The sequence below is a fragment of the Primulina eburnea genome, chromosome 12 (genome assembly GCF_022965805.1).
Source record: "Primulina eburnea isolate SZY01 chromosome 12, ASM2296580v1, whole genome shotgun sequence".
In the NCBI taxonomy this organism is placed as follows: domain Eukaryota; kingdom Viridiplantae; phylum Streptophyta; class Magnoliopsida; order Lamiales; family Gesneriaceae; genus Primulina; species Primulina eburnea.
The window spans coordinates 1038401-1058178 of NC_133112.1; the positions used below are offsets into that span (position 1 = coordinate 1038401).

Genomic DNA, 19778 nt, shown 5'->3' on the forward strand with positions numbered 1-19778 from the left:
GATTTGTTTCTGACTGTTGGCATCAGGTTATAGTATGTTTTGTGTGAAAAATATGATACTATTTTTGATAAAAATGTTGAGATTTTTGCATCTAGCTCTTTTTATCTTGTGTTTTCGGTGATTGAATTGCTTTGGATTCTCCATCAAGATTTAATCAATTTAGTGATCTTTTATTGGGTTTGATTCATTTTCTGCAGTCCCAGTAAACTGTTTCTTTTTCCTGCTATTGTTGTTCCATTTGGTATTCCTATCATAAATGCCAACAAAAATCTTTACCATCATGTCAATATTCATTCCATTTTGTTGATGATTATTTGAAACATTTGCCACCACTTGCTCCAGTTCGTCTATCTCCCAACCTCTTAACGATTACATAACTCATAGAGGGTCGTAAAGAGGCATATTCAACCTGAGAAGCATAATATTGTTTGAAGCGGAAAGCATTGGCATGGAACCAAAAATCAAGTGCATGAACAAATGAAAATAAACATATGAAACGCACAGTATAAAAATACTAGTTGAAAGTATGAAAGGCTGATATTTTTGTTGTAGACCGACAAGGAAGGTGGCTACTTTCCTATAACGTTATATTTCAGTGAAGAATACCCATTGACAAATCCCACATGCAAGTTCCCTCCTGGTTTCTTTCATCCTAATGTGTATCCATCCGGAACAGTATCTCTCTCTATCCAGGATGAGGGCCATGTAAGTAGTATACGCTACAGCTAGTGGTGGAAACCATTTGCGTTGTTTTATATCTTCCATTGGAATCGAATTATGGGGACTGACTCCATATTTGCGAAATCGGTTTTCATAGGGCTGGAGAGCAACGTTTACCGTGAAGCAAATTGTAGTCGCTATTCAACATTTGCAGGAAAACCCGAAGCCAGATAATGCAGCACAATCTCAGAGCAATCTAGATTTTGTCTGAGGTGATCAAGTGCGTTGCTTTTGTACAGCTTTTCGTACGTTTCTCGGATAAAATTTAGTTTATAATATTGTTATTTTTTGCCAGCAACCTAATGAGTACAGCAGAAGGGAGAGAGAACAAGCCAGCCGATATCCACCTCCGGTTTAATGTTACTGTCTCTTTGATACGTGATCACACTCAACTCGCCTATCTTTCTACATGAACATCAGAAACATTTAAAATACTGAAATTTGGTCCTTGGCCTATACTCGAATATGAAATGCATATGTTGTTTGCTGAATAATTTTATTGCTTAATACGAGAGCTTATGAAAAAACATTGTTAAAGAAGAGAACTATCCCTCTACACAAACTAAACCCCAAAATTTCTCCTCCCTTTCCCTTTACATTCAATGATATTATGTACATGTGCAGGCATATATACACCTTTTATATCTCTGTACTATAGATTTTAAGATCTGAAGGCGTCTGATCTCGAGTGAAATAATCTACTTTCGAAGTAAGCACCTTTCCCTGCATCTACGAAATTCCACAACTACTGATGTGTGGCAGCATATGGAGATCGTCCCGTACTATCCAAGACAATTTCAAACAAATCACCCTCAGATTCCATGTCATATTCTAAACCTTTAATACTATTCACTGTGTTATTATTGCTTCTCATGGCACTCCGTTGTAGCCACTGCGAATCGATCCTCCCCATCGAGAAAAGCTCCCTGCTATCTTCATATCCCAAGGACGGAGAATTTCCTAACATTGGTCCAATGAAGCATGGATTCGGAGTCCTGTGTCTATTTCCAGGCAAAAATTTAAATGGGCTCTGTCCAAGATTGACAAGAACTGTGATATCCGTGTTTGCTGCCATTGTTGGATAGAGTGGAGAGCTGAATTCCTCTGTCTTGCAATGGATTTCATGTACCAACTGTGAATCAGACGTGAAGAATACTTTCTTCTGGCTTGGATTGTAGCCACAGCCTATCACCTTTCCTATTCTTGCATAGTCTTCTTTTCCGGAATCAAACACGAGTTTAACCCCTGAGAAAAGTGAATCAAGAACGTAAAATGAGTGATTGATTGATACCCTTTTGATGCTAGTTGATGTAAATGAACCAGAAATCTAAATAAGAAGAAAATAATCCCAATAATAGACCGAGAAAAATACCGTCAAGATAAACAGAGCCACTGGAATTGAAACTAATAGACCCAGGATAGCTTCCTGGAACTTTCAAGGGAATAGTGCCGCCTCCCGTGAATCCCACAGAAAGCAAAACAATTTCAGTTTTGCCATCCTTTTTCCCACCAAGTTTCATATCTTCAATCTTGTTTCTACCGCTGACATGATTCAGAGAATTGGAATTCATTTTCGCATTAAAATCCTCCCCAATGAGCTTAATTTTCTCTCCTTCTGACTTATCTTTCCTCTCCTTTTCAACCAAATGATCGTGAATATTTTCATTACAAGATAGAATTGTAATCTCGAAATATGCTTCCTGTGGGAAAGATGAGTTCCCCAAATGTGGACCTGGTAAAGGTAAAGCTGTCCTGATCACAGAGACAGCTCCCATTGAAGAACCAACACTTGCACTAGTTCTCTTGAACCCAGGATTTAATCTAATTTTCTGCATAAAATCTGCTGATCCTTCGCACACTTCCCACGCAATTTCTACATCAAGTGGATCACCTGCGGCACAAACTCCTAAAAGGGACTTCGCAGATTTGACAGAAGGAGAATGAGATTAAGGTTGTAAAAGCAAACCGTGACCATCCGTTTTCTACGGCATCTGTGATCAGAGAAGGGTGATCAGCCCAGTTAAAAATCGGCTTTTTCGTGGAGACCCCGTGCCGTAAAACGTAGTAATTATTTGCCTTCTTGGATGCATCTCTTTCAAGATCGAGATTCATTTGATGAAGCCTGGAAATCCCACTCTGTAAAGATTGACCTCTTTCTTCATCTGAAATGACTGAGTTTTTACGCGCCTTTCGATGGAAGCATCGCCGCAGGATTAGAACAAGAATAAGAACCAGAATTACTGCAGAAACTGCGATCAGAGTTACATGTAACCTTTCAATCATGTCCGATGAAATTCACACACGAGAAAAACAGAAAAGTAAAAGAAACAATATTTTCCCTTCGTATTTAACTAGCTCGATCTTGAATTGTCTGCAGAAATATCTGTAAACGGGAAAAAGTGGGCATTGGTAATGAAAATGGGAGAGGTGTGGACTTGGAATGATTCAAGAAAGACAGCAGCAGCTGGCAAAGAAAGAGAGTAATTTGTTGTAAGCAAAAAAAAAAAAAAGTCGAGAAAAGGGTGAAATGTTACAAATGCAAAAGTAGGTAAATGATGGTATTTATTAAGTTGGCATTAACCAACACGTTTCTTTATTGACCTTTTATGAAACCCAAAGCCGACACCTAATTTTTTTTTCTTGAAGTCAAGTCTTTCTCCATTCATTTCATTTACATTTTCAAAGGCGGGGGTGTTGCCTTTTGTTTTATTAGGCCTTCTAGATGAGCATATTTTTGAGCCGAACCAATTACGTCTTTTAATAGCTATTGAGAAGCATAATTCATCGATCGATTTTTTCGGATTATTCGGAAACGTATCTGAATCCATTATTTTGAGAAGTCAAAAATTTGTGTTAGACGCTCTCATATCGATTTTTCCATATTTGAAAATTATAATCCTATTTCCTCGTTCCTACATCATTCAATTTTAAATTTGTTATTGAATGAAAATTTCCATATCTAAATATGGAACTTTTCATTCAATAAAAACCCCCAAAAAAATCTCAGTATTTCCTCGTTACACCGATAAAACTCCTTCAATTAAAAAAAAAATCTCATAGTCCACCATCATTCAATTTTAAAATTGTTATTTTTATTTTATATATTATTTAATATATTTATTAGCTTGAGGTAATTAAAATTATAATAAAATTAGAAACACTGTTTTTGCATTTTTGCTCATCCTAGACGAACCCAAACATAAAAAGTTTGAAACTTCAATTCGACACTTTATGCACTTTTTACAACCTTAATAATACACGTTGAAAATTTCTTTACAAAATTCAAAAAAGAAAAAAGAAGTAAAACAACAATGATTCGAAAACTCTATTTCTGGTCAAAAAGCCTATCGTAATTTAATTTTTATATATTTATATGTTGATATAATTTTGATTTTTGTTCTCTGATTAGTCAAATTTCAGAATTATAAAATAAATTTACTTGATTTTATAACTTTATTTTTTTTTTTTTTTACAGAAGTGATAATATAGTTACACCCAACACTATGTCACCAATGATCACCGCCACCTCAGTAGGCTTTGACAAAAATGGAATCATATTACAAAAGAAACAAAATTATCGAACTAAGACATAAATTTGACTAATTAGATAACCAAAATCATAATTATGCCAAATTTTGTGACCCATTTTGCTCTTTTCTTTACGAAAAAAGTACTAAAAAAATCCCAGTTATAGTACACTTGAGCTAAATTTTAAAATTGATCGAGAAACTAGCACAGATGAAGTAAATGGTAGGACTCAATGCAATTGGCATCTATTTTGGTAAACATGCTTTTATTTTTGTTAAAATATTATTTTATTCTACATGTGTAGTTTCTTTCTTCTAGATGTGATTAAATATTAATCTTCAAATGATCAACATACATGTGTAGTTTCTTTCTTCACGATGTAATTGCTTTGAAAGTTATTGTTATTGCATCCTTGATTGAGATATTATTCATGTGATCTGCCTAAATCGAGTGAGTTGGGTCGAGCAATTTACTGGATCGAGTATAAAATTAATGAGGGAGGAGAGCACAACCAGATGTGTTTAAACCAGAGGCTTTTCTCCCGAGAAAAGCTGCTGCTGACCTGCAAACACGAAGATAATAACGTGAATGAGCATAAGAGAGGTGTCCAACGTGGTCATTCCAATTCTAAAGTTAACAGGTGAACGAAGAGAACCAATGTAGCAAAGAGAATAATGTGCCAATGGTGTATGAAATTGTAGAGAGTAAACGTAGACAATATATATGTGAATGAATGTTTTAAATGTTAAGAAATATGATATTTATATAAGAAAGTCAACGATGACCATGTATTCAGTGTCCCACTTATTAATTATGGCAAGATGATTGCTTATACTCTACTTTCTAACGCCAGTTTATCTGACACGCCAAACTGTTCCTTTCGTCCTCTCAAATCCATATGATTTTGAGGGTAATGATTATCAAAATAAGGTATCGCATGCTTGTGCACTCGAGTGTTTTGCTATTATCGAGGTAACTCGGGTAGAGGGTCATCGTCTGAGAACTAGTCTGAAAGTCCGAAACTTTGGTAGCTCGGAGATATGATGTCTCGAGCAGTCATTTGTCCGGTTGATATCGGATCGGTCCAAAGCTTTTCATGACCTAATCCATAATCCGGGATAATTCAAAGCCCATGACCCGATCGAGACTCCCCAGAGGGTATCAATTATATTGCTGAAATTGTGGCAAAGGTTACTAAAATATGGGAACAAATTTAGAGAAACGAAGGCAAATTAAGCAACATACTTTTTTGAGACTAGTGTTGGTAGTTTTTTGTCATAGGCATTAGAAAACTTATTATTATATATATTATAATGGTAGTTTTTGTTGTTGTTGGAAACATTGATTTCAACAATCCCGATAATTTTTAATATATATACACATTTGTCCAGAAAAATAAAATATTAAAATACTAATTAAAACATCAAAACATTCGGAGAAAAGATGATGCTTGGCATGGAGACAATAAGACATACTTCCCTATTTCAATGTACGAAAGAAATATAAATTTTAAAAAATGAATAATGGAATAAAATGCTATCTTTAACCAATAAGATGGTATTTAGTAATTTATATTTATGAAATTTTTGGGGAAAAAAATCAGTAACATGATAACATATTTACGCTAGTCAAACATTTTAGAGTACTTTGAAAATAAAATTATCATAATGTTTTTGAAATGGGTGACATCATCCTCCACAGTCATCCCTTGTATTGAATAATACCCACATAAAATTATTGCGCACATATAAATTTAATGAGCCACCGCAGATCACTTCATTAAAAAAAAAAAATCCAATAAAATACATTTAAAAATCGCACCAATAAGTAACAAACATTGGGGGACTAGTCGATCTAAAACGAGTATTTATTATTTCATCAACTCAAACATTATTTAATTTCATTGAGTTGATGAGATAATAAATACTCGTTATATATATATATATATATATATATATATATATATATATATATATATATATATATAGTTGATGAAGATACAAACAAATTGGGCCTGTCGGTTCTCGAAATGGAGAACGAATGGGAATTCATAAATTGGACCTGTACTATTTTTTTAATTTATATGGCCACACTACGAAAGAGGCCAAAACCAAAATTTGGGCCAATAAAATACACATATTGGACTAGCAGCTAGCCAGGCCATTGGGCCTAAACTTCAAACAGAAGATGACATGCATAGAATCAATCAGTCGTAACCTCTCATGCCATTTTGGCATATTGTTTATCTCAGTCTTAAACGTAATAATCTCTAGTCGTGCTAGATTGATATTATCTTACGTTTGGATTTGAGATAGCATTCGAAGGAATAAGTTTAAATGACTGTATTTTGATGAATTTGAAATTTACTACTATAATTTACAAAATAATTAATCGATATTTGAAATTCATTTTCGAATGGATTTATCCAAATAAATCAATAAATTTGAAATAATTAACTTCAAATCTGTTAATACAAATGAAACCGTAAATTATACGTACAGTCAAGATATGAGAAATGTATAACATTTTCTTATTTGGATTTTCTGCATGATAATTTATATAGGTGATATGTTGAAATGCCGAAGTAACCTTTCACGATCGTCATGATGATTTAAGAACCAATTTTCTGTAATAGATGAATAGCTTCTAATAGTATCTTCCGATATGTTCTTGTAAACTTCACACAACACTTGTCAATTCATAAGAGTCAGAGGTGTGATCTTATATATCCAACATCGGTTGGATTAAATCATTGGGAGTTGCGTATATGAACTTGGACAATCATCTGTATTAAGTTAGTTTTCGAAGTTGAGTTAGGTTCAAATCTCAATCTTAACATGATATCAGATCCAATGCTCACCTTTGTGTTTTGGATAATGTCTTGAAAAATTTTAAACTCCAGTTGTTCATATTTTGACGTGATGAAGATATATTAAATATCTCAAATAGAGTAAATTCTTGAAACTTGTATATATGAACTTGAAAAATCATGTCTCTTGAATTAGTTTTTGAAGTTGAGTTATATCCAAATTTCAATCTTTTTAATCATGCTTATATCCTTGTTATGATGAAATAATCTTAACTTCAAAATCAGTTATTATATTTTGTTTGAAATTAAACTTTTACCACGTACGATTCTTGAATCGGTATTAAATATGTTAAAAAAATGAACAAGGCTAGAAAAGGGAAAAAAATAAACAAAACCTTTGGCTAGTACTAAGTAGTACTAGTCTTCTTGGGTCTTTCGGGAAAATATAATTATCACAAAGTATATGTATTGAGAATTTGGTGCGAGATAATAAAGAGATGAAAACTGCATGTTTAGTTTTATATATTTAACTATTTACGATTTTGATTACTTATTTTGTCAAATTTGAGTCTTAGTCTTGTATCTTTTATTTTTTTGGGTGATTTTAGTATATTTTCATCGAGTTTGTTGATGTGACATTATATATATCAACGTCATGTCGGTGTTACATCGTTAACATATTTAAAAAATGTTTAAATTTACAAAAAAGCAAATATATCAGACGCAAATTGAAATTTGACAACAAAGAACCTAAATCGCAAATGGATAAAAATGTAGAACCAAAAATGCATTTTTCCCTAATAAATATGCCTTTTTTAAGAAAATGTTCTATTGTAAATCGATCGATCTCTTATCATGTAGAAAGGTATATGTTGTGTTAGTTAGGATTCTAATATAATTTTATGGTATTACTGACATAGAGTTTACGAGTTAAAAGTACATTTTATTAAGTTGGAATATAAAATAGTAATTAATAAACTAATTATGATAAGAAATCAAATTAAGATTAACGATGATATATGTCAAACGACATAAGGAGAGAAAATTATGTTTTTGAGAAAATACACTGGAGAATCCGATGTGTGCTTTGCTTTATGGCAAAAACTTATTTGAGACGGTCTCACAGGTCATATTTTGTGAGACAAATCTCTTATTTGGGTCATCTATGAAAAAATATTACTTTTTATGTTAAAAGTATTGTTTTTTATTTTGAATATCGATAGAATTGACCTATCTCACAGATAAAGATTCGTGAGATCGTCTCACAAGAAACATATACTCTTGTTTTATATATTTTCATTCGAAAAATATGATTTACAACACTTATCAGGTTGGTTTAGCTTATGCATGGGTATGTCTTGCATTTTGAGAATTACACTGAAGTTTTAATATTTTTATTTTCTCATGTAACTTTTAGCACATCTAAATGGACAATGTACCGATTCGATTGATGTGCTTGTCTACTTACTTATTTGTTTCTTTTTTTCATTTCCTCTTTAAATATTTCTCTTTAATAAATAAATAAATGTTTTTTTTTTATTTTTTCTTGGTGTGCAGGGTCCGCTGTAACGAGACCACGCCTTGTACTGAACTGGTCTGCCGACAAATTAAGACGGGAAGGGCATTATCGGCAGAAAGTGGAAATATCATCGTCGAAATTGGACAAAATAGGAGGGTTGGAAATGGGCTTATCTTTCTTGGAATTTAAAGGGTTTTTATTCTTTGTTGATTGATCTAAGATTTAGCCAATAACTCCCATAGTGTTATTTCTCTCTGTTGTGATTAAAAAAAAAAATTAATGTGCGGAAGCAAAGCGGATATATTTAATCATTGGTATTTTTGCGGATATATTTAATGTTATATCGAAATTTCGGTTCAATATCTGTATTCATTTTTCGATGCAGAATATTTTCGATATATAATATTCTTTAGAAAACCGATATACCATACCGAACTAAACCTAACTTCCGATAAGCTGCCGGGGAGTTGCTTATGTTTTGTGGCACTTTAGTAGACGTTTTAAAAAATAAATAGTCAGCTGGCTCTGATGGCATGCATATACATTTTTTTTTATTTTTTATGTTCAGATTTTTGAGAAAATATGATATAAATTTTATAATTCAAACATAATGAAAATTTATATTATTGTTTAGATGGCACATGCATACAACTTTTAAAAATAAATTAATTTGTCAGCAGAGTTATAAACGAATAGAACCGCAGGTGCGATGTTTTCAAATTATCGTCCGATTTTCGGATTTTTCGGCGTGAATGGCCAACTTTCCCCATCAAAAAAAGCAAAGAAGCATTTAAATATGGAGCAACTTGGCGATAAATGTTTCTTGTGAAGAAGAATGCGAACGGATGAATAAAAATTTTGTTTCAAATTTAAATTTATAGCATGAAATTGGCAGATTTAATGTTATCTTATAGTTGAATTTTTTCGAGGTTCCTCATCAAAAGTTAGAGTTGATGATTAACGACAAAAAACATTATTGGCTCGAAATAATTCTTTTAACGAAGAATACTGTTGATTTAAAATATTTGAACCTAAAAGAATATTTCTTTATCATATAATTTGACGATTTGAAGTTTTTGAGCGATGACTGGGTGAACAAAGTAAATTAAATGTTTTTTAACTAAGCATCTATCGTACAATAAAATAAAAATAAATTAGGCAAAGATAATGTATTTCTGCGATAAATCAAATATCCAGGATCTCTCGTCTATCAAGTCCAATTATTCAATTAGCACGTTTGTCAACAATATCATGGAATATAAAAAGCCAAGAACCGATGTTCAAATTGAATACGTATAGCCTACTTAATTAGCAAAATAATTAATAAAATTTATATAAATTTTAATTTTAAATATATATAATATTGAAGAATTGAATGCATGAAAATTAATAAGATTATGAAAAATAATTAAATAGTTCTATCTCATCCACCTCAATGTGTCGGTCATCAAATTTTTAAATAATAATAATAGGATCAGACCAATTAGTCTGCCATTGTGTTTGAACTGAAAATTAATAAAAAATAGAAGATATTTAATTATAATAATAATATAATAATAAAGAGGTTACGTGTGTGAAGTGGAATAGTTTTCCTATATACGTCAATTTCTCGATATGACTTTCAAACGCCTAATTCTTGTATTGGAAAATTCATTGAATCGTTTGACTTTCAGAAACCTCAAATATATATATTATATATATGTTAGAAAACCGATGGTGAGACACATAATACTCACTCTCACCACCGCCTTGGTTATAAAAATCGACAAAATTTGGTTTTAAAACCCTTCTAAACAGTAAATTTTCAGTTTTTTTAATTAATAAACATAAATAATTAGATTTCCAGAAGAAAACGAGTTTCACGTACGTCCATTGAGTTGGCACCATTGCTTACGTTTAACCTATTGTAACTTGGATAAAAATTTAGAGATATTAATTATAAGTTTTGGTTATTATTAATTTAAAATATATTTGGTAACAATTTTTACATATCTAGATCCTGAAATTAGTGAAAAGTAAGAGATCTAGAGATGAGTTTGATGGGAAAATATTAGAAACGGGATACTGTATGTCGACCAAAACTGTAGAAATGATACTCCATCAGACGACTCGGCGGCCGATACTGCCTTTCTCCATAGACTCTCACACAGCTGCAACGTTTCACTCATAAAAAAAATTAGTAGAACAATATTTATAAAATTACACATAATCATAATTAAATATATCTTATATTATTTTCACTTCCAAAAAAATATTATGAAAGTATACAATCATATTTTTAAAAATATCATACATTATTCGCATTTCAATGAATAATTTGTGGGAAAATAATTTTTCAAGTCTCCTAATTTTTTCATTAACTTCTTAAATGTTAGTTCTAGTACTTTAATTTTTGTTTATAGCTGTTATAATCCAATTATTGACATGACATATAATAAATTAAGGTGTCTGATCTCATCATTGTTCGATGTGTCAAGTCAGTTTAAGGTGAAATAGTTAGGAATAAAATATTTTTTTAAAAAAATGTCAGTGCATTAAAACCAAACTGTGAAATTTTAATAAATAAAAATATAAATTTTCCCTTATTTTTTTTATTTATTACTTACGTGAATTTAATGTGATCGAGCACGCATCACATGTGATGACCACAGTTAAACTAGAAGGAGGTGAATAAGTTAAGGTAGCTGTGGATCATCCATTTTACAAAATTTGTATATTTTATTAATTATTTATGTATATGTAATATAAGCGTAAAATTATATAATTGTAATTTTTAATAATGATTATTCTTATAATGACATGTATGCAATGAAGCCCTTCCACTCCGCTGTCATATATATATATAGATATATACTGATCTCAAAGTAAGAGTTTTCTTGCACGAGTTGTCCCTAGCCTACATGCTTTACGATTCCTCTCATCCATTTCTCCTGTTTTGCGGAATCCCAAACTAATACTTTCTGGAAAAAAAATCCAAATCCACAAACAAAAGGGAAGTTTTTGAGAGGGAATTTTAATACATATATTTAAAGGGTATATTTTCTTGAAGAATGGAAGGAGCTATTTGTGTTAAATCTTCAACTTCTTCATCAAACACAGAGAGCAAGAGTAGGCAAAGGCAACAAGACAAGCCCTATAAAGGCATAAGGATGAGGAAGTGGGGAAAATGGGTGGCGGAGATAAGGGAGCCCAACAAAAGGTCAAGAATCTGGCTCGGTTCTTACAGCTCCCCCGAAGCGGCGGCGCGTGCCTACGACACTGCGGTGTTCTACCTCCGTGGTCCTTCCGCGAGGCTCAACTTCCCCGATTGCATAGCCAGTGATGTCGAAGTGACGCGAGATCTGTCCGCCGCCGCCATCAGGAAAAAAGCTGCCGAAGTTGGTGCTAGGGTTGACGCGCTACAGTCAGCCGGCCATGCAATAACTGAATCGGGCCGGGTTTCTCAGAAGCCCGATTTGAACGAGTATCCTAGTCTTGAGGATTCTTGAGGGTAGTTAAATGTGCTTTAATTATTTTATTAGAAGGTATTAAATTTTCACTATTTTTATCCTTTTTGTAATCTGTAACGTCTGAGTTAGCTGTAAGTGCACATCTGGTGGAGGATGGAGAGCTTAAAGTTGATTAGGGCTATGGTGGGTACTTCGATAGTTAATGAATTAAATTACCTCGTAATTTCTTATAATTGTGCTTAATTAAAGGCTTTAATTACATGGGAATTATGTATCTTTTAAGATTTTGGTTGAGGTGTACCAAGAATTTGGATGACTAGATAGGTTTGTAAGCATAAAATATTATTATTATTATTATTTCGTGAATAGTTATAAAAATCGAGGGGTTATTTGCAAAATACTAGATTGAAACATTTGTTTGTTATTGTTATGTTTTATTTTTTATGATTTTGGCTTCATCTTTTTGTTGGCTTATTTTGAATGCTTAGTCACTGTTACATTGAGTCATTCTTCCAGAACATCTATTGGCTTTCCTTGCTTCTTTATAAAGTCAAATCACAATATATTAAAATTTTGAATTTTGCCCACTAAACATAAAATATTAACACTTCAAAATAATTGTGTTGTGTTGTGTTGTGTTGTTCGAATATAACTGTTATTGTTTTAATTAATCGTTTTATATATGTATTTGAAATCGCTAGTTAATTAAAATTTTAACATATGAGATTGTGTAATTTTGTAAAACAGGTCTTCAAATCAACTCAACTCATGCTAAAATATCAGTTTTTGTAGTTATGTTATGAAGAAATATTATATAATATATGCTTATTTGATTTAAATGAAAACATATTACATTTTATGTTAAAAGTGCTATTTTAGTATTTTTCAATACTACAATGTAAATTCGTATTTTAGTATGTTGGTGAAACTAAAATCTTAAAAATTTAAAATACGTGGAACTTCCCTGTGGAGCTAGATTGGTGTTATTCCAACAAGAGATGAAGGGCAACTTTAATAAGAAGAAGATAAGGTTAAAAGAGATCCAGATGGGTATCTAAAACCAGGCATTTTAGTGACGTTTTTGTGTGGACTCCATCATCAATAAATAATAATAAACACAAAAATCGCTATTCAAAAACAGTGAAAAAGATTGTGGTCCTCAGTCCTTGTCACAAGACGGTGGAAGCTTTAAATTTTTTAAAAATATACGCAATGATTTATTTATCATATTTATTGTATAATCTACTTTTTTTTTTGTCATGTTACTGTCAAGATGGATATGGGTGATTGGTGAAGGCTCCAAACACAATTTCATGCTGTTTTCTAATGGTTTCTTATTTAAAGCTAGCTAGCTATGTCTCATACCGAATATTGGCACTTATTGATTGCTAAGTTGCTACAGGATTGGTACCATCGTACCAGAGATTCATGTTTTTGAAGCCATAATTCTTCTGTTATTTTTTTTCCTCTCCAAATTTAGTAAGTTGTCTCTCTAATATCCAATCACGTTCATCACTTTGGCTACTTACTCCACAATAAGTTAGTATTAATGTGTTTGAATTCGGGTGAATGAATGTGTGTGTTTGATATCAAGAAATTAGTTAACTAGATTAGATCTTTTGTGTGTGAAGTTAATGGATACGAAAAAGAAAAAGAAAAAAAAAAGAGAGAGTAAAAGATCATTCATCCTCAAGAAGTGCCAATACAAGCTAGCTGTGGCTTTTCTCACATGGTGGTGAATTTAGCATAGAGTGTCTGTTTCTGAAAACTTAAAAATGAGTCGAAGGATCCTTGGATCAGTTCCTTTTATGAATAGTGATTTACAAAAAGTGAATTAGATTCAGCATATGTATCATGGTAAAGGCTCTAACAATGGCGGCCAGTCAAATACCACAACTGAATGCTTTCTCATTATCAACTATCCAAGCCTTCCTAGCTTTTGCTGAGGAAAAATGAAACAATATTTGAATATTTTGCAATATGAGATTAATTACTCCAATTTAATACACCGCCTCTGTTTTTAAATTTAACAGCAGCCATTTCTATTTATAGGTCTTTTTTTATTATTATTTGACAAATTTGGGGAGCTGGGAGCAAACCTTACATATGAGACAAACAAGCGAATTAAACCTAGTTCTTTACTGATTAATTAATAAGCTCGATCAAACATGCAATTTCCTCTATGTAACGAGTATATTACCATGTGTCTACATTTTTTTTTACTAGTATCATCAATTCATATTATCGTTGAAATTCAATAGTATCGATAGTTTGTTACTTTATCAAAAAATTTACACTATACATAAATTAATATACATTATTTCAATCGTTGTCATAATTATTGTTCTAAAAAATCCATTTTCAATGATTACATCCTTACAACTCATGAGAATAGAATACGTGACATCGATTCTGATATCAATAATAAGATCACCATTTTATACATATATAACTAACTATAGATGGTAGTAGAAATTCATTTTCCTATTTTTATGCATTATACTAACCCCTTCACTTAGTGCTAGTATTGCTGGGTGTATGAGAGCTGGGTTTGGGTCAACTTCCACCAGCTAATAAAGTTCAGATACTGAAAGTGCAATATACAAAATGTATTCGTCATATTGGGAGGTCACCGTGGCCCAGCTCGATTGTATTGCTCAATCAACTTGGCAAGCCCTGAGAATGCGAGATCTGGCCCTTGAGAAAAAAAGAGTGCATTTTGCCACATTTTACCAAAATCGAATGGCAAATTTTTTTTAAGGGATAACTAAAACCATATTATAAGAATATAAGCATAAAAATTCGAAATCAAAAATTATTGACGTTCGAAAAAAGTTGTTAATAAAATTAATTAAACTACTCGAGTCTCCACGGTCATCTCCAGTGCAATAATTCATTTAAATGAGTTAAATTTGATGGAACATTGCTGATTTTTCATTGCAATCTAGCTATCTCGAACCAACATTAATACAGTATAATATGTCGCAAAATTTTCCTTCCATAACATTGTAAGTTTTAGCAATCGATGAACTTGAAACTTTGAAATTGAAATGCCACTAGCTTTATGTTAGTGGGAATTAAAGAAAGCCAAAACAAAAAAGATTACATGATTCGAACTTTAATTTATCAGTGTGTGTGTGTGTGTAAAGGCAAAGACATAATATATTAAAATTACATTTAAAAAGCTTGCAGAATTTTAGTTGATATTTCAGTGCAATCGATTTGGGTTTTGGACTGTCATCCATTTCCATTCCCTCTTAAAAAAACCCTTTCCACTGCAACATTTGCACCAACTTTAGTGTGCTTCGTCAAAGAAGTTGAAATTAATGGATTTCGATTATACTTTTATTAATTACAATGAAATTGATCAAATCTTAAATCTAAACCTTAACTTGTTATTTATAGATTACTAATACAAAATATAATTAATTTTAAATGAAACCATTATAATTGGATGATTTGAAATCCATCATAATTAACAATAAACGCTATATAAACACGTAATATGCCAATTTGTAGTTTATGATCTTAATTATCTAAATAACAAAAATACATTTGAAATCTTTCGTCTTCAATGGGGTCTGCTCTTTTTTTTCCTACCTATACACCGACAACCAAAGTCGAGCAATCAATTCAAATACAACCTTACTGTTTTTCTAATTACTCTTTTGCATATATTATTCATTGTGGGATGACGGATTCTAATATATGTTTTTAGATTAATCAGTGCATTTTTTGGTGACTTCATATATAAATTATGTACAAGAAACGCGATAGGTTCCAAAATATGATATAAAATAAATTAATATAATTTTGATAAATAAAAAAAGTGATTTTCACTGTATAGCATAAAGCGATGACCTGATTGCACGATTTTTTATTTTTATTTTTAGAAAAGATGCTAGTCTAAATCTAACCGGGAATAAATTTTCAATCAAGGCAATGATGGCTACAATAAATTAATTCACTTTTTTTGGCATATAATTGATAATGGTCGCCCACCACACATCCTTTTACATCAACTTCCAAGGTTAATCGAAGGGTTTCCCCAACAAAACGTTACTAACTACGTACGTATAAAAGATGATATTGTCTTTTTTTGGAATAAATTTATCTATTACATATCCAAATAAATTAATACCCGGACTTTAATTTGTGTGTATCGAACATAGATTTTATAACGTCGTCGATGTTTGCTTTTGTTAATTTGTTTTTTTTTTTTTCTAATTATGCCTAGCTAGGAAAAGAAGAAAAAAAAACCATCATCATGTCAATGTTTGTTTCATGATAATTAGATGAATTGCTTTAATTATTACAAGTTAGAATTCTCCATCTCCCAATTATTATGTACACTTTATTGAAAATTCAAAGAACAAGGCATCATTTCATGTATGAGTGCACATTTGCTAGCTGCTTTTGAATGTTGCATGGTATTTTCTGCTCGTCGATATACACACTCTAAAAATTATTGTAGACATTGATTCGAATAACATGTTTGTCAACGAAAATATCACATGTTTATTTAATATAAGTCCATGCAACAAAAGCCCTGATTCGATATGTAAACTACTGCATAATTAAGAGTTTACCTAACATACATCGAAAAATAGTAACAACAGATTTTCACATAAAAAAACCCAAATATAAGTAAATCTTGGTGTAACTTCTAAAAAATGTTTTGGAATCATCTTTTATTATAACATTATACTATTTTCGTAGAATTTAATAATAATTTTTTTTTATTACACAATGATCAAATATAAAATAAGGTTGGAAGTTATATGAAAAGAGAGTGGCGGGTCCAAACAGACACGTGCAAATGATGGTGTCCCACCGTTTGCTCCACTGTGTAGGCTCCATTTCTCTATATCATTACACCCAACTTCCACATCACCTTTTCTTTGACCGACAATTAACCCCGTCTAATAAATTTTAGAGGAAAATAATTGTACATTCATTTTTCATTAAATTAAAATTATTGCATTATATTTGACCTTTAATGCGTTTAAAATGTAAATTCATACAGGGCCGGAATATATAATACGGGAGCAAGCTAGAAAATTGCACTACTCACTTTTAAATAAATTTGTTTATTTTAAAAAATCTTATTTCACGAATCGGGAAGTGTGTGTATCAATTTTTACGAAAACATGCCAAAATTAAGTGGGAGCGTAAAAGGAGAAATTAAATTTTATGAAAAGATGAGTACTTAATTATAAGTTGTGCATTGGAAAGTGTTTACAAACAAATTTAGGAGCCGTAGAAGTAATGTGACATGCAAACCGGTTTGTATATTTTTGGAAAGCATTTTGATTGATAGTTAGTCCGCAATTATGGCTTATAATTGTAATAATTACTTTAATATTGCACGTGTTGAGTTTTAATCAGGCTAGAAAGAAGGTAAATGAGATCCTACTTACGTAGGCACTACCCTTACTTCATTTCAACGGGTAAGATCTTGCCACACATACAATTTCCAAAAAAAAGTGAGTCCTATATATGCATGGACAAATCTTGGTCATCCATCCTATCATGGGGGCAATGCCCACATGAATAGGATGAAATAAACCTAGTAGAAAAGATGGTATACCATCGAGGAGATTACCGTGTAATCCACCAAATACTTGATAATATTTTAGATGGAGTTTTTTTTTATTAATTCAATAAAAAAATTATTTTTTAATTTTGGTTCTTTATGTTATCAAATTTCAGACTTAGTTTGTTATATATTTTTTGTTGTTCCAATTTTCATCATTTTTCTGACTTGGCAGCAATGTAGTGTTTATGTCATGCTGACACGACACTGATTTGTGTACTGTCACATTAACATTCTCAATCAAAAAAGATTGATACAACCATAAAATGAAAGGTACAGCACTTAATATTGAAACTTGACAATATATTATATCAAAATCTTAAATAGATAGACATATGAGACTGAAATATAGATAATTTTGTATTTTATTATCTTAATGTGTTTTTTGAATATGTGTAATGCCCGGAACGTTAATCCTAGTAATCTGTAATTATTAATTTATAATTGATATGATTATGAAAGGATTAATCGGGACACGAAATAAGATTACATATGAAGGGTGCAACTTTGGACAGAACTATTGGCGCCCGAGCGGTAGAAAATGACCGCCCGAGCGCCAATGTTCAATAAGCTCATGTGTTGGGCAGATGAAGTGGCGCCCGGGCGGTAGTTTGTGACCGCCCGAGCGCCAATGTGCAATCCGGAAGGATTTTGGACCGAGGATGCCGCGCTCGAGCGGTAGTTTATTACCGCCCGAGCGCCGACCGGAATTCATGAAAAATGAACACGTATCATAACATGCAACTTAGGATATATATATACATATATACGTTGGTTTCCTTCAGTAGAAAGGAAAGAAAAGAATCGAGAAAAGGTTCTGGGATATGTGTTGAAAATCCTTACGTCTTTTGGGAGAAATCCGTCCGTCCGAATTGTAATATGACTGCAGTACTGTAATCCTATCAACGTAGGCTACAACTTGACGTAAGTTTTACTACGTTTTGACATGCTTTGAAATTATGCTATTTTCAGAATTGAATAGGATTCATATATGATGTTCTTGACATGTTAGACATCGTAGAATCGAAGTCAGATTGAGAAACGGACTGATTATGGAATTGTTATGAATTTTTAGTGTATATTGATTTATACCGGACAGATTTGGATTATGAATGAATTACAGACTGTAATGGATATAAGTTATGATTTGTAATTAATATCTGGTGATATGGTATTGACGGGAATACTGAGATTGTGCCGTTATGCCGTTGATTTTGAATTAAATCCAGATTGATTAGATTGTTATTGATTTGAAAGGTATGTTGACATAAGATTATTGGTATTGTCATTGCCAGACAGACTGTGAGTTCAGGACTTCGACTGAGCCAGAAACCGACGAGAGAAAGGTATAAGTCAATGTGGTATTGGGAGATCGACTTGAGTCGGTTTAGACTTGAGTTTCCCTAAATCACATACTTTACTTTATTGCATTGATATTGCATTGATTTGATTGATATACTTGTTCTCTTGATTATAGATAGCAGGTATTAGACGAGTAGTCTTATGACAGAAGTGCCTGATAGTGGTGGGATCACCACGGGCACATTGCACGATGTCATGAGATATTGTATTGGCGGAAGTGCCATAGTCTGCTACTGGATAATTGGCTATCGATGTGGATAGAATTATAGCTCATTCTATTACTGGTGATCAGTATTGTATCGATGTGGATAGAATTATAACTTCTTCTATTACTGTTGATCGATGTTATATCGATGTGAATAGAATTAGAGTTTCTTCTATTACTGGTGATCGATACTATACTGATGTGGATAAAAACAGAGCTTCTCTATCACTGGTGATCGATGCTATATCGACGTGAATAGAACTTGAGTCTTTTCTATTACTGTTGGTCGATATGGAATGCCAATGTCTGGAAACCGGGATCCCTAGGCTAGGATTGAATCTAGTCTGAGTCGTGGAGTCATGAGCCTTTGTCGACAGTTTGATATTGATTATGTTTCAGATATTGATACATATCTTTGTTACCTGATTACATGCTTTATATTTGTTTATATGATTGCATGTTTCGTTGATTTATACTGGGATTATATTCTCACCGGAATTATCCGGCTGTTGTCTTGTATGTATGTGTACATGACAACAGGTGGGACAGGTTCAGGGTTGAGGAGATGAAGAAAGATCGTGATTAGAGTG

The 19778-nt window shown here is 32.1% G+C and overlaps 3 protein-coding genes across 3 annotated transcripts in view; 2 read left to right on the plus strand and 1 right to left on the minus strand.

The window, feature by feature from the left end:
• The window catches only part of LOC140807754 (SUMO-conjugating enzyme SCE1-like), a 1386-nt gene extending 445 nt beyond the window's left edge, over nt 1-941 (plus strand). Inside the window, exons 2-3 of the mRNA XM_073164713.1 lie at nt 553-705; nt 818-941. Of these exons, the coding sequence (XP_073020814.1) occupies nt 553-705; nt 818-931 (267 nt within the window). The 3' untranslated portion in view covers nt 932-941. The remainder of the gene's footprint in view (nt 1-552; nt 706-817) is intronic.
• Nucleotides 942-1229: 288 nt separating this feature from the next.
• LOC140807753 (protein SSH4) lies at nt 1230-2665 on the minus strand. Its single transcript, XM_073164712.1, has 2 exons — nt 2093-2665; nt 1230-1965 (listed from the first exon to the last, which is right to left on the minus strand). The coding sequence occupies exons 1-2, from the start codon at nt 2553-2555 to the stop codon at nt 1466-1468; spliced, it is 963 nt and encodes a 320-aa protein (XP_073020813.1). The 5' UTR covers nt 2556-2665; the 3' UTR covers nt 1230-1465.
• Nucleotides 2666-11427: 8762 nt separating this feature from the next.
• On the plus strand, nt 11428-12344 carry LOC140807305 (ethylene-responsive transcription factor RAP2-10-like). Its single transcript, XM_073164103.1, has one exon. The coding sequence runs from the start codon at nt 11627-11629 to the stop codon at nt 12062-12064; it is 438 nt and encodes a 145-aa protein (XP_073020204.1). The 5' UTR covers nt 11428-11626; the 3' UTR covers nt 12065-12344.
• Nucleotides 12345-19778: the final 7434 nt, after the last annotated feature.

Bases quoted from the DNA above. Each gene is read 5' to 3' on its own strand.
- LOC140807305 (XM_073164103.1), top strand. From the start codon at position 11,627: ATGGAAGGAGCTATTTGTGTTAAATCTTCAACTTCTTCATCAAACACA.
- LOC140807753 (XM_073164712.1), bottom strand. From the start codon at position 2,555: ATGCAGAAAATTAGATTAAATCCTGGGTTCAAGAGAACTAGTGCAAGT. The intron at 1,966-2,092 runs GTATTTTTCTCG...CACTTTTCTCAG, and splicing joins TGGCTCTGTTTATCTTGACG to GGGTTAAACTCGTGTTTGAT.